The following is a 12,798-nucleotide window of genomic DNA, read 5'->3' as shown; positions in this document are numbered from 1 at the left end:
GTGGGAAACCATGTAGGCACACCAGCAGAGGGCAAAAAGCAAGAAATATTTCAGTATAGAATCCTACATCTACCAACAGATGTTGAAAAGGAAGGCTTTGCAGGCTGTTGGGGCTATTGAGCCCATTTCCTTGTAGCCACCTCATTAATGCTGCTACATGTGAGCTCAAGGTAATGACTGGATTATAGTGGTGAAGGTTATATAGAGTGCTTGTGATTTACTAGGCACTGTTTATCATTAGTTATTTTGATCATCTAACGGTTGTTTCAAGCAGTCTACTATCCCAGTTTTCAGAGGATTACACTGGCACACAGAAAGGACTCGAAGGCTGGTGATCTGAGTCCACCCTTAGCCACACTGCTAAGCTTCTCCAATTTATAGGTTTCTAACCATTCTCAACAAAATCTGTTCCCAAAATAGGTGCCACACAGTTATTTACTCAGTGTTCACGGTTCATTAGGGACTAGGGTATAGCTCAGTTGGTAAAGTGCTTGCCTCACATGCACAAGGCCTTGGATTCAATCCCCAGCTCCACAAAAGCAAAACTATAGAGTCAGCATGGTCCTTACTTCCAGTCATAAGGATTCATGATATAGATAGGAAAACTGGGCTGGGAATTGAGATAGAAGCTTGCTTGGTTTCTGTGGTGCTACAGTTGTCACATCATCATTCTCCCTGTCAAGAATCTCCTTTAGGCCCTGAATCTCAGCTTCTTAACCTCTTTGAACTCTATAATTGAAACCAGGGTTGTTGTAAAGTCTAAGTGAGATTAAGTTTAAATGTGAGGCAGTATCAAGTAGTGAGTCAACAAGTAAGGCTCTGGAGTCAATTTGATGGTTGACCTTATGCAGGTATATGCCCACATCCCATCTATAAAAATGGGTATAATGGTAGCATCTGTTTGAAAGTGTTGGAGTACGACTGTAATGAGAAGCTCTATATAAGCACGGGTGGCAAATAGTGTCTTCAAAAAGCAAAGACTAACCTACACAATTAGGAGAAGGATCCTACAGGGGCAAAACAAAACAAAACAAAACAAACAAACAAAAAAACCACAACTTGGGACAAAGAAATAGAGGGAAATGTTAATGGGGGATGTGAATATATGGTTCATTGAATTGTTTTTGCCTTTTAAAAATTTCTGTATGGTTGAAAAAATTTATAATAAAAAGTTTTGGAGTTTTTATTTGTATGGCAAATAAAAAGCAAACAAACTCAAAGCAGACTAAAGCTTCTTTGTACTTCTCTCCACATAGAGAGTACTCTAGAGCCTAGGGTCCTTCCTTTAGACCTCTGTTGTCCTGATAAGTTGACATGTATCCAGGAACATTTCCTCCTTGGTACCAGGAGAAGGAAATGATGATTCCCCCATCTGTGGAAAAGCTATTTTGTGATGGTGAAAAAAGAGGAGGAGAAAGACCAAAATGCCTAGCCCAAGTCCAAAGTATCTGAAGCCTTCAGCCTGGCTGCAAGGAGGTGACTTTGAAAGTTGTCTTTACCAGCAATGACTCTCTCATTCAGCCATATCCTCTAAAATTCCATCCGTGTCTCTCCTGGTGCTAAGTTCTCCAGGAACTTGCTGATTAGTTCTACAATCATCCAGACTAGGAGTCATATATTTCCAGTTTCTGTTGCCACAGATACTCTTATGATATAATGTTTATATTTTCTATCCCAACTTGGAACTCATTGATGAAGACTTGAAAAGTGGGCCTGTCCTAGAAAATCTATGATCATCTCCATGTGTAAAGATCACCCCAAAACTCAAGAGCACCCTTACTCATTTTACAGACCAGAAGGTGGGTAAAGAAAGGGGTGGAGATAGACTCAGGAATGGGAGGACTCAGTGGACAGAGAGCCAGGAACAAGATGTAGAAGCTGGAAGTGTGACTGAAAAGGCATGAAATTCATCCACATGGAACACCAGTCATTTTACACAAATAATCCCATTCATCTTCACTTCAACTTTATTGAGGGCAGAGCTACCTATTTTCCTAAAGATCTGGGCTCACAGATCTGGTGGACTCTAGTCCAGATCCTTGTGCACTTTGATCCTAAAGCCCAAGTTCCCCCCTACCTGAGTACCAAACCAGCTCTAGCTGGCTGATTTGGCTTCACCTCTACTCAGTTCCTGAATCTATAGATGTGGTCAGAGGGTCTCCAGGTCTGTCACTGGTTTTCCTCCACCACTCCTACGGTAGGTATTTTATTTCTTAATCCAGACAATGAGTGCAAATAAAAGAGGATCATGACATTTTTAAGGAGGATCTTTCACTTCCACTACCAGGTATAATTTGAAAATAATGTGCAATTTCAAATAATTCTTTTAATTGGATGGTTCTGAAGTGCCCCTGAGAGAGGCCCCAACTAAGGATGTTTCTGAGAGATACCCCTTTCCTGGGAGATAAACTCCTGCCTGGGATGGAGAGCTAAGAATGTGGCACAGCAGGAGAGCCTAGTTGTAGAGGCAGCAGGCTAAACGCTGGGATGCACAGCTGAAACCATCAGGGGAGGCCGGACCCGGTTTCAGGAGTTTGGGATTGTCCACTGGTAAGTTTTCAGAAACTGGAGGAGGATTTATGGATGTCACTTTTCTTAATCGATCCTTTATTTATTTTAAAGATTGTACTCAGGGCTGGGGATGTGGCTCAAGCGGTAGCGCGCTCGCCTGGCATGCGTGCGGCCCGGGTTCGATCCTCAGCACCACATACAAACAAAGATGTCTCTCTCTCTCTCTCTCTCTCTCTCTCTCTCTCTCTCTCTCTCTCAAAAAAAAAAAAAAATTAAAAACAAATTTAAAGATTGTACTCAGGTGCCTCTACCTAGGAAGGTGCATGGCTAGTGTTACTGGGTGGGGCTTTTGCATTAGTTCAGGAGTCTACATAAAAGTCAACTGAGTCAAGACCCCTAATGCTGCTCAGATTTGGGGGAAGGGGTTTCTGTAAACTGGGATTATTATAAGGAATCCCTTCCAGAATGCTACATCCCCACTAAATCCTGCCAGACAGAACAAAATGCTGAAGTCAGGCTTTGGCAATTGTCAGTTCACGTTTATTCCGTGCTTTGTGACTGGGGTGCAAAGAAAAGGAAATATGAGTCTTTTAACTCTTTCATCCCCGCTGTCCGTAAATTGGAAGGCAGTAACCAATGCTGGGGATCGGTCGCTTCTAGTTCAGTTCTTTGGCTCTCTGCGTCTGGCGCGGCCAGGAGGCGGTGGCGCCAACGCTGGCGGAAAGGGCGCTCATGGGCCTGGGCCCCGCGCTCGCTTCTCCCGGGGGGAAGCCGGGTTGCCAGGTTGAGTTAACGCCTCCGCCCGCGCGCAGATTGCCAGAGACTAAAGGCGCCACCTCTGGCGCTCAGGCGCGAGCCACCCCTCCCGAGCAACCATCCTCCCTTTCCTCTCCGCCCTCCTCTTCTCCTCCCCGGCCACGCGACTTCCCCGACCTCGGACTAACTTCTGAGCCAACAGGCGCAGGTAGCGCAGGGACCGTAGGGGTGCGGGTCGCCATTCCAGCGAGACACACAGGATGCAAGTGTGCGGGAGCAGCGCGGCGGGACGCCGGGTCTTCGATAGCATCTGCCCTAATAGGATGCTGGAGCTGCCAGGCCCGCCTCTCCGCAAACCCGTGAAGCCGGAGAGGAAGGTGGGGTTTCTGGTGGGGACCCGGAGGGGTCTGCGAACTCCCTGTCCCGAGGGCTGACCGGTATTCACTATTCTGTGCTCGGTTAGTTCGCCCCTCCGCCGAAGTTCTTTTCGGGATGCGGCGGCGGCAGCCCGGTGTCTGTATACGAGGACCCTCCGGACGTGGAGCCCGCTGCCCTGCCAGGTGAGCCCCGAGGCACGTGCGCGACCCTGCATTTTCCCCTAGGGGAAACTTCCCGGTGTCTCCGACGTCCTGGTGGGGGTCCCAGCGGCCAATCTGGTCAAGAGGCTTAGGGTCCGCCTGGTGTGTGTCTCTCGGTCTCCCTGCGCAGCCCTTACCACCATAGACTTGCAAGACCTCGCAGACTGCTCCTCTCTACTCGGGTCCGACGCGCCGCCTAGTGGTGACCCGGCTGCCTCTCAGGTACCTCCCCTTGAGGAGCGTTGCTGCCTCTGAAAATACAAACCTCATTCCTAAGTGGGGGTTTATTTCCGCAAAGGTTTGTCGCAGGCACCCACCACAGTCACGTTTAACTGGTGAAGGGAAGAGGCATGCGGAAACCTGAGCCTCCCAGATCCGAGTGTCCTCTTCCCTCATAGTATGTTGTGAAGGCTGCTGTTTCCAGAGCTGTTTTAGCCAAGTTTTACAGTGGGATTCACTCCTGCCCCTCCTCTCCGCATTTATTCCCTGGAGCTGTGACAAGGCAGGGAGGAGATGGAACACTGAGGGACCGAGTGGGTGAATCTGGGCAAAGTTGCCCTGGGCACCAGCGTACAGGATACTTGTCCTGTTTTTCTCTCAACACCCTCTTCCCAGCCATTCACTAACCATTTTCATTCTGTGGGTATTGAAGGAGAGTGGAAATCGATGGATAACTTCTCAATCAACACTGGAAAAGAGGAAGAGTTTATATTTGAGGGGAAGCGAGAAGAAGGACAAAGGACTGTGGAAGAAATCTGACAGAACAGATTCCTGTCTGTAGAGATGGTCCTTCAGCAGTTAGGCACTTTTCAAAAAGTCCTTTTATCCTCTGCCCCCTCCCAAAAAAGTTCTAATCACTTGCCACCATGTGGCAAAGAGGCAGGGGCTTACACTCCCAGACATTGGAGCCTTTCAGCACTGGTCTAGAAGGCCAGAAGATTGGCTCATAGATGGACAGGTGATTTTACCCAGATGCTACCCACAGAAGAGTGACAACTCGTGCTTTCTGTCAGCAGGTGCTGGGGTCACAAGGTCATTGTCTTGATACAGAACTCTCCAGAAGACACACACACCTCTCAGAACTGGGCTTTTTAGAGCTTTTTAGAACTTTGGGAAAGAGCTCAGGAGGACTCAGGGTAGGCGGCCCTAAGAACAGAGATTGTTAAGGCAGGAGGTGGGAGTGTGTGGTTCCCTACAACTCCAGAGGCCATTTAATTTTTTTTTTTTTAAAGATCTGGATGTGCAAATAAGCAAAGACATCTTTCATTTGACCCAGAGACCTAGATCACTCCCTTACTCCAACATGTTTATTTTGCAAGCAACAAAATCAAGTGGCCTCTTGATGAATTCTCACTTAAGTCTACTGAATTTAAATTTGACAATATGTTGTGTGTCAGCATTTTTTTTTTCTTGTAGTTGTAGAAATGTCAGAGTTATTTCATTGGGAAAGTGGGATTCAAATCTTCAAGGCCAGGGATCACACCACATGGACTAGAAAGTCCAGGATTTCTGTGGGAAAGAGCTGGTATAGGGAAAGAGCTCCCTAACAAACACCTGACCAGTGCACCCTTAGGTTACATTTGCTAGCTGTTGTCCCGCAGGGGAAGGCAGACAAAGAGAGGGAGTGCTTTAGAATTGTTTTAGGTCTAGAATTGACCAAAACCTGGGATATTGTAGGAGAAAGCACTTCCTGAGCCACATTTCCTGAGTTGGCCTCCAATCTATTCACGGTGAGGGCTTTTCTCAAATACCTGCAGAGAGAGAGAGACCTTTCAATCCTTGAAGACTGTCATATTTCATTACTTCCACCAAGGCGGAGTTCCTGCATCAGGGTTTGTCTGGGTCCCTCAGTCCTTCCTTTCTCAGATTCTTTCCTCTTATGGCCTCAGTGCTCAAATGGTACTGAGGCCTCCAGACTTTGATTTGACTTTTTCTTCTCTGAGAGAAACTGATACTTGAAGTTTGGGTCAGAGTAAATTCCTTTCCCCCCAAATATATGACTAGTAGAGAAGTGCTTTGGGGAGAGCAATATGATTGACACACATGAATCAGTAGCAGAATCAGAGAAAATATTTCTGATGGGCGTATTGAATATGTCCCCCTCCCATCATGGCTCTAGAGACTCCCTTCCCCTTCCTAGTGTTATCTTTAGTGTAAGCTGGGCCTTCCCTCAACCCCCCCCCCAAAAAAAGACAGGTAATGAGTTATACAGGAAAGATGACTGGAATAGGCACTAGCATTGCAAGAGTGGGAGGACTTTGGGTAACTCCACTTCTCCAGCTTCATATTCTCCTTCAGTGAAAGGGGAAGCACTTCCTGAGCCCTACCTGCCTCCCACATTGGTGTGAGGATTAACTGGGAGACCATATAGAAAATAAAATTTTGTCAACTTGAATTATCCACAAGTTAAGAGAATAAGAAGGTTCCTGGGCATCCAGCCTTTAAGTTTTCTTCCCCTTCACTTACCTAGACACCTCGCTGGAGGTGCATCCTGGGAGGGGGGAGTGGGGAGTCAATTCCAACTTTGTAATAAACTGAAATAAATTGAAAAGATCAATAGAGGCAACACATGTTGCTGAACAGAAGCATTTTTTATAGCATCCCTGGCTCCTCCAGTCATAGATCATCTTTCACCCTCCTTTTTGGTTAGCTGTGACTGAGCTTTCTGAGAAGCACAGTTTCCAGTTACCACATTGAAGGACTCTGCAAGCTGTCGGGTCTCCGAGGAAAGACCTGGGTTCATGCCATGCTCTCTATTCTTAGAGCCGTGGCCTCTTGATTGGTTGGGGGTAAGTTGGAGTTAGGGTTGACAAGTGCACAAAGAAGAGCGCACAGAGGCAGCTGGTTGTCTGCAGCACGGTCCAGCTGTCCAAAGCCCGGATCCGCAGATATCCCGCAGTCTGTGGAGAAAGACTTCAGGGAATAGTTTTGGCGTCTTGTGAAGATCCGTGGCTCCAAGTCTAGCTGACCGGGTCCGCACACTCTACACCTCTGGTTCTCCACCAGCGCAGTGCAAGGCTGCTGGGTTCCTTGTCTCGGGTAGGGCTTGGTTTTCAGGTATGAGATTCTCCGCTGTGAAAGCGAGTGCCGGCAGATCGTCCCCCCACCTCCCAAGTGGCGCAACCTGGGGATTGTTCTGGACCCTCCAGATTCAACGATGATCGTTTTACACCCCCCCCCCCCGGGTTTATTTTAGAGCCACACCTTGGAAACGGAAGTGGACTTCAGTCTTCAGAATTTCAGAGACACAGTGGATGACCTCATTGCAGGCAAGTGCAGTCTCTTAGTCGTTAAATAACAGCCGGGATGTCTCCCATCTCCAAATGAGACTAGTTAAGATTTTGTGGTCCTGAAGGTGGTGAACCCAGCCGCCAGTAAATGATTGGACATCACCTCACAAAAGGGTCTTGGGCTTCTACATTTAGGAAATTCCCTTTCTCCAGTGGAGCAATTGGTTAGCTGAATTTATAGCTGGTTTGTCGGGGTGGGTTCTGGAAGAGGGGTCCTTGAGCTCTGATGTGGCCTGGGAGAGCTTGAGTGACAATAGTGTGCAGAGGAGGGAAGGCCTTGTGTAACTTCCAAGTCCTCGCAGGGTTGCCTGTTTACCCTAGGGTTATCTCAACAGGTATATATATGGAGCGCCTGCTGTATATGTCCAAAATATCAGGAATGAGGGGTGCTTTCCTTAATAAAGAAAAAAAAATCTCCGTATAAAGCATACATCTGGCGTGGCATTTTGACCCTGTAGCTAGCTGGGGATGAATCAGAAGCAACATATCCAGCTTTCGTCTTTTCCCAGACTCATCTACTTTGATGTCGCCTACCCTGGCCGTCAGTGACTTCCCCTTCTCTCCTTGCGATGTATCACCTCTCGGGTCCTACCTCTCCCAGCGGTTGGAGCCCCGGGCCCTCCAGTCAGCACCACTACACCCTCCAGAGGTGCCGCCGCCAGAACAGTACTGGAAGGAGTTGGCCGACCAGAACCAGAGAGCACTGGGGAACGCTCTCGTTGAAAATAACCAAGTAGGGACACTGAACTAGTGACCAGGAATCCTAGGGCCGGGACTGGAGTAAGGCAGAAGTGGGGTTGAAAGGACTGGGACGCTCCCCTGTACATGTGTGGACAGGCTAGTGGTTCACATATTGCTCCAGTGGTCCCACCCCACTTTCCAACTTCACTAAGTGGTATTAATTCCACTTTACCAAATATTTTATTTATTGAAGGCTTTCTTTTGTGCCTGGCACCGTGCTTATTAAATCATTCTTCTCATTTATTAAGTACTGAGCTAAAACATACTTACCAACTTCATTTTACTAATAATTAAAACAGGATGTTTGAAGTTCAGAGGCAGAAGCTAGATCTACCTGTTGCCCAACCAGGTACTAGTCAGTGTACCACGGCCACACTGAAGATACATTTTAATCCAAGTACCGTGGGGGGGGGGAAGTAAAATAAATTGATGATTCTCAGAAGTGTAAATGCCCTTGGGTGCTCAATTCCTGGTGAGACGTCAGGATCTGGGTTTAATTCACGCAGATGAGACCAAGCACGGTGGCCAAGTCCCTGAACGTTTGGATCTCCTCCTGTAGCTGCACGTGACGCTAACTCAGAAACAGGAGGAGATCGCCTCGCTTAAGGAACGGAACGTGCAGCTGAAAGAACTCGCCAGCAGGACCAGACACCTGGCCTCGGTGCTGGATGTAAGTAGGGAGCAAGCGTGTGGGACATTGCGGGGCTCTGGAAGCTGTTTCATTGCACACCCACTCTGCTCCCTGTGTGGGAACCCAGTGGGGTTCAGGAGAGTAGGGACGTAGTGCAGTGCGTAGTACACCCGGGTGTCCTTTTGCGCGCCCAGCTTGGGGCGATTCCCGCTGGCCCCAGGGTGGCGCTCTTCCCCATCTTTCATAGAAGCTGATGATCACGCAGTCCCGAGATTGCGGGGCCACCGCCGAGCCCTTCCTGTTCAAAACGACTGCAAAAAGGAGCTTGGAGGAGATGTTCAGCGCTGCCGGTCAGGATTGCGCGGAAGTAGACGCCATACTGAAAGAGATTTCTGAGCGTTGTGATGAAGCCCTACAGAGTCGCGATGCCAAGAGGCCCCGCCTGCAAACCGAGCCCAGGAACACTGACTGCTGGCCCGGAAATCTGCACGGAGCCTTCCGAGGACTGCGCACGGACTGCTGTCGCAGCTCTTTGAACCTGAACCACAGCGAGCTGGAGGAGGGCGGCTCTTTCAGCACTCCAATCCGCAGCCACTGCACTATCCGCACGCTCGCCTTCCCCCAGGGCAATGCCTTCACCATCCGAACAGCCAGTGGGGGCTACAAATTCCGCTGGGTACCTAGTTGAGCTGGGATGTGGTCCCATCAAACACTGCCCTGGAACACAGGTGAAGCGCCTGCAGGTTGAGTAGGAGTAACTGGAACCATTTCCCAAATCTGGCTTTTCAAAACTCACTCTGCAGGCGAATGCCACCCTGAAACTTCTAACAAAAACGTCTTGATTTTAATGCACTGTAAAGTTTTAATGCACAGCTGTGAAGCATTGTATAGTCTTTCTCCTTTTCACTGCGTGTATCTATACATATACGCATGTGTGTGTACACACACATCACAGTCTATTTTAAAAATATTTATTTCTAGCATCTTTGAACTATGTAGAGCAGGAAGGGATTTAGAAATCAATTGGTTGTCCGGGTGCGGTGGCACACACTTGTAATCTCAGCTATTTGGGAGGCTGAGGCAGGAGGATTGCCAATTAGTTAAATAAGAAACATTCTTTCTTAAGTTGGGCGGCAGGGAGGCTCGGTGGTAGAGTATTCCTGGATTCACTCCCCAGTACCATTGCGGGTGGGGGTTAAGAAAGAGAAAACAATTCACTATTTTTAAACTTATATAATTCCCTGTTTCGTAAGAAGGAAAAGGAGGCTGTAAATCAAGTAACTACAAGAAGCATTACTGGAATCTTCCAATCACTAATATTTAAGGATTCTAGTCCCAGAAGCCTAGTCTCTGTGTGAAAGTTTCAATACACACAACATATCCTGGAAGAATATGTAATTCTGTTTCTATTGAAAACTTTCATTTCAGTTGCTAGAATAAAAAAAAAAAAATCAGGAGAGGTAGCCTAACCAGTTGCCTTAGGAAAAGACAGATTCTCAGAGGTAATTGTTAGCAATAAAACAGGTGCTAAGCACATTTGTTTGTAATGATCATTCATATAATTTTGTAAGATTTATGATAAACACACAGAATTTTATTTGTGCAAACAAAATAACCACCGCCAAAGCAAACTTTGTTAATAAGAAAGGTAAGTTGTTTTAAGAAAATGGCATGTACCACATGAAAAAGAGTGTTTTTTTTTTTTCTTTCTGGAAACCAAGTGGGGAAATCTTGGTAAAAGTAAATTACCTATATGAATTCCAGAGATAAAGCTGGAATGCACACCATGTTTTACACAACTGGCTTGATCTTCTAGAAAAACTTACATATGATTATGCCTTCACTTTGACTTTTCTTCTATTGCCTTTGTCCTAAAATTACATGAGTGGCTTTTTTTTCAAGTAGTGAATTGTCCCACCTCCATGATTCTCAACATGAGGGCGATTTCTTACATTTGGGGCTCAGCATGGGCAAGGTTCCAACCATGTTACTCCACACTTCATTGCTAGTTCTGCCATCTGAGTGGACATATCAGGTAACAGGTGAGTTGGTTAGGGTGGCAAAACCTGCTCCTCCTGTTTGAAACAAAAGAAAAAGGTGTAAAATGGGCCACATTTCCTCATATTTTGTCCAACAAACAGACTAAAAATTACAGTGGATGGTTTAGATTATTTTCATCAGCCAAAGATAAAGTTGCCACAGTTCAGGATCAGAAAAAAAAAATGGACACAAACAAAAAATAAATAAAATAAAACTCTTGACCTATTTTGAAGAACAATGGGCTAGTCAGAATTCCTTCCCTCTCACTCCTCTATTAGTATTCTCATAATGACCAAAATGTTTAAAAATTATTAATTTTTTTCTATATATCTTATGCCTGGATATAAAAAAAATGTACTTCTTCCCCTTCATTTTATAGCCCTATAATTGTCTACATAAGAATCTTCTGTTTGGGGGGGGGGGAGAACGTTTTGTGAACGAACAGTACAAAGATCCAGCTCTGTATTAGTTAGCAGTAGTAGAGTTTCATTCATTCATCCAACAGGTATTTATTGTTACTGAGAATTTTAGTTAATACAGGTACTAAGAAAACAGTGAAAGAACAAACACATACTTTTTTTCTCCCTGGGAAGAGATAAATGCTAATTAAATAATAATATTGTAAGTTCTATGAAGAAAATGAAAAGTAAGGATAGTGTCTTAGCTTGGGCTGCTATAGCAAGTAGACTGGTGATTTAAACATTTATTTCTCACAGTTCTAGAAGCTGAAAGTCTAAGGTGAAAGTGCTGGCTTATTTGGTTGTTCTTGTTTTGCTAATGGCCACCTTCTTGCTTAATGCACATGGGTGGTGGGGGGCAAGATAGAGATGAAGGGAAATAACAGAGAGAAGAGGAGAGCCGGTAGAGAGAGGGAGTAGTTTCAGGCCTCTTATTATAAGGGCACTAATCCCATCATGGAGGCTCCATCCTTAACACTTCCTCAAAATCAATTACCTCCCCAAAGTCCTACCTTCCAACACCATCTCATTGGGAGTTAGGGCTTCAATATATTAATTTGGGGAACACAATCATTCAGTCTATAGCAGACAGAGGATATTGGGGGAAGGGGGCTTCTATTTTAGATAGAGTGGTCTGCTCAGAGAAGACCTTGCTGATAAAGTAACACTTGAACAGATATCTGAGGAAATTTGGGAATAAGCCTTATAAATATCTGGGGGAAGAGTGCCTGGCAGAGGGAACAAGAAGTTTAAAGATCCTGGGGAGGGGAACTTGCCTGACTGTTGAAGAACAGCAAAGAGGTTATTGTGACTAGAGTTGAATGAAGAAAGGGGACTTGGTGGGGGGGACACTGAGTAGGAGAGTTAGCAGGGTCCTTCTAAATTTGGGCTTTACTGAGTGAGATGGGAAGCCATTAGAGGTTTTTAGCTGGTGAGTCACATGATCACATTAAACTTTTTTTTCCCCCTTTATTGTCTTTGCAGAGCTGGGAATCAAACTCAGGGCACGTTAGGCACTTAATTACTCTATCATTGAGCTTCACCTCAGCCCAATCACACTTAAAATTTTGAGTGGAATGTTCTAGTTTCTTTGTGATAATCATAGTGGTATAGGCATGAGGAGGCAAGGTTGGAGACTATTAGAATAATCTAGATGAGGGATAAATAAAATTTATACCAAAGTGGTTATAATAGGAAGAACAATCAGAATGATTCTCCTCACACCCACCAAAGATGTCCAGGTCCTAAATCCCTGTGAATATGTTTTGTTACTTGGCAAAGGGGATTAAGATTGCAGATAGAATTAAGGTCACTAATTAGCTGATCTTAAAATAGGGAGATTATTCTGTATTTCTGGGTGGAACTAATGTAACCAGTAGGGTCCTTTGATGTGGAACACAGAGACAGCAGAGAGATTAGGTTAATGCCATGTGAAAGTAGTTTGACCCTTTGCTGCTATAAAGATGTAAGGAGAGGGCCATGAGGCTGGGAACGTGGCCTCTAGAAGCTAGCCAAAGGAAAGGAAATGGAGCTTTCAGAACACAGCCCTGCCAACCTCTTGATTCTATTTATTTATTGGTACAACTAAGACACTTTACTTTAAATGTGATTAGGCTGGGGTGTAGTTCAGCAGGAGAATGCTCAAATGCCTAGCAGGCAAGATGCCTTGGGTTTGATCCCCATCTTTCCATCTCACTCAATAAAACCAGTATTGAACCCAGGGACTTATGTTTATTATGAGTGCTCTATCATTGGGCTATATCCCCAGCCCCAACATCTTGATTTTAATGTGA

At 45.7% G+C, this 12,798-nt stretch overlaps 1 protein-coding gene across 1 annotated transcript; it reads left to right on the top strand.

Annotated features, from left to right (window-relative positions):
• The first annotated feature begins 3,527 nt into the window (after positions 1–3,527).
• Mcidas (multiciliate differentiation and DNA synthesis associated cell cycle protein) lies at positions 3,528–9,195 on the top strand. Its single transcript, XM_026385918.2, has 7 exons — positions 3,528–3,644; positions 3,731–3,827; positions 3,976–4,067; positions 7,042–7,114; positions 7,645–7,868; positions 8,436–8,546; positions 8,755–9,195. Exons 1-7 carry the CDS (start codon positions 3,528–3,530, stop codon positions 9,193–9,195), a joined length of 1,155 nt encoding a protein of 384 aa, XP_026241703.2.
• Positions 9,196–12,798: the final 3,603 nt, after the last annotated feature.

This window comes from Urocitellus parryii, chromosome 1 (genome assembly GCF_045843805.1).
Source record: "Urocitellus parryii isolate mUroPar1 chromosome 1, mUroPar1.hap1, whole genome shotgun sequence".
NCBI lineage: Eukaryota > Metazoa > Chordata > Mammalia > Rodentia > Sciuridae > Urocitellus > Urocitellus parryii.
This window is presented reverse-complemented; position numbering and strand designations above follow the sequence as displayed.

Excerpts from the sequence above, each read along its gene's own strand:
- Mcidas (XM_026385918.2), top strand. The coding sequence starts at position 3,528 with ATGCAAGTGTGCGGGAGCAGCGCGGCGGGACGCCGGGTCTTCGATAGC. Across the intron at positions 3,828-3,975 it reads GGAGCCCGCTGCCCTGCCAG|CCCTTACCACCATAGACTTG; the intron begins GTGAGCCCCGAG and ends CTCCCTGCGCAG. Across the intron at positions 4,068-7,041 it reads GTGACCCGGCTGCCTCTCAG|AGCCACACCTTGGAAACGGA; the intron begins GTACCTCCCCTT and ends GGTTTATTTTAG.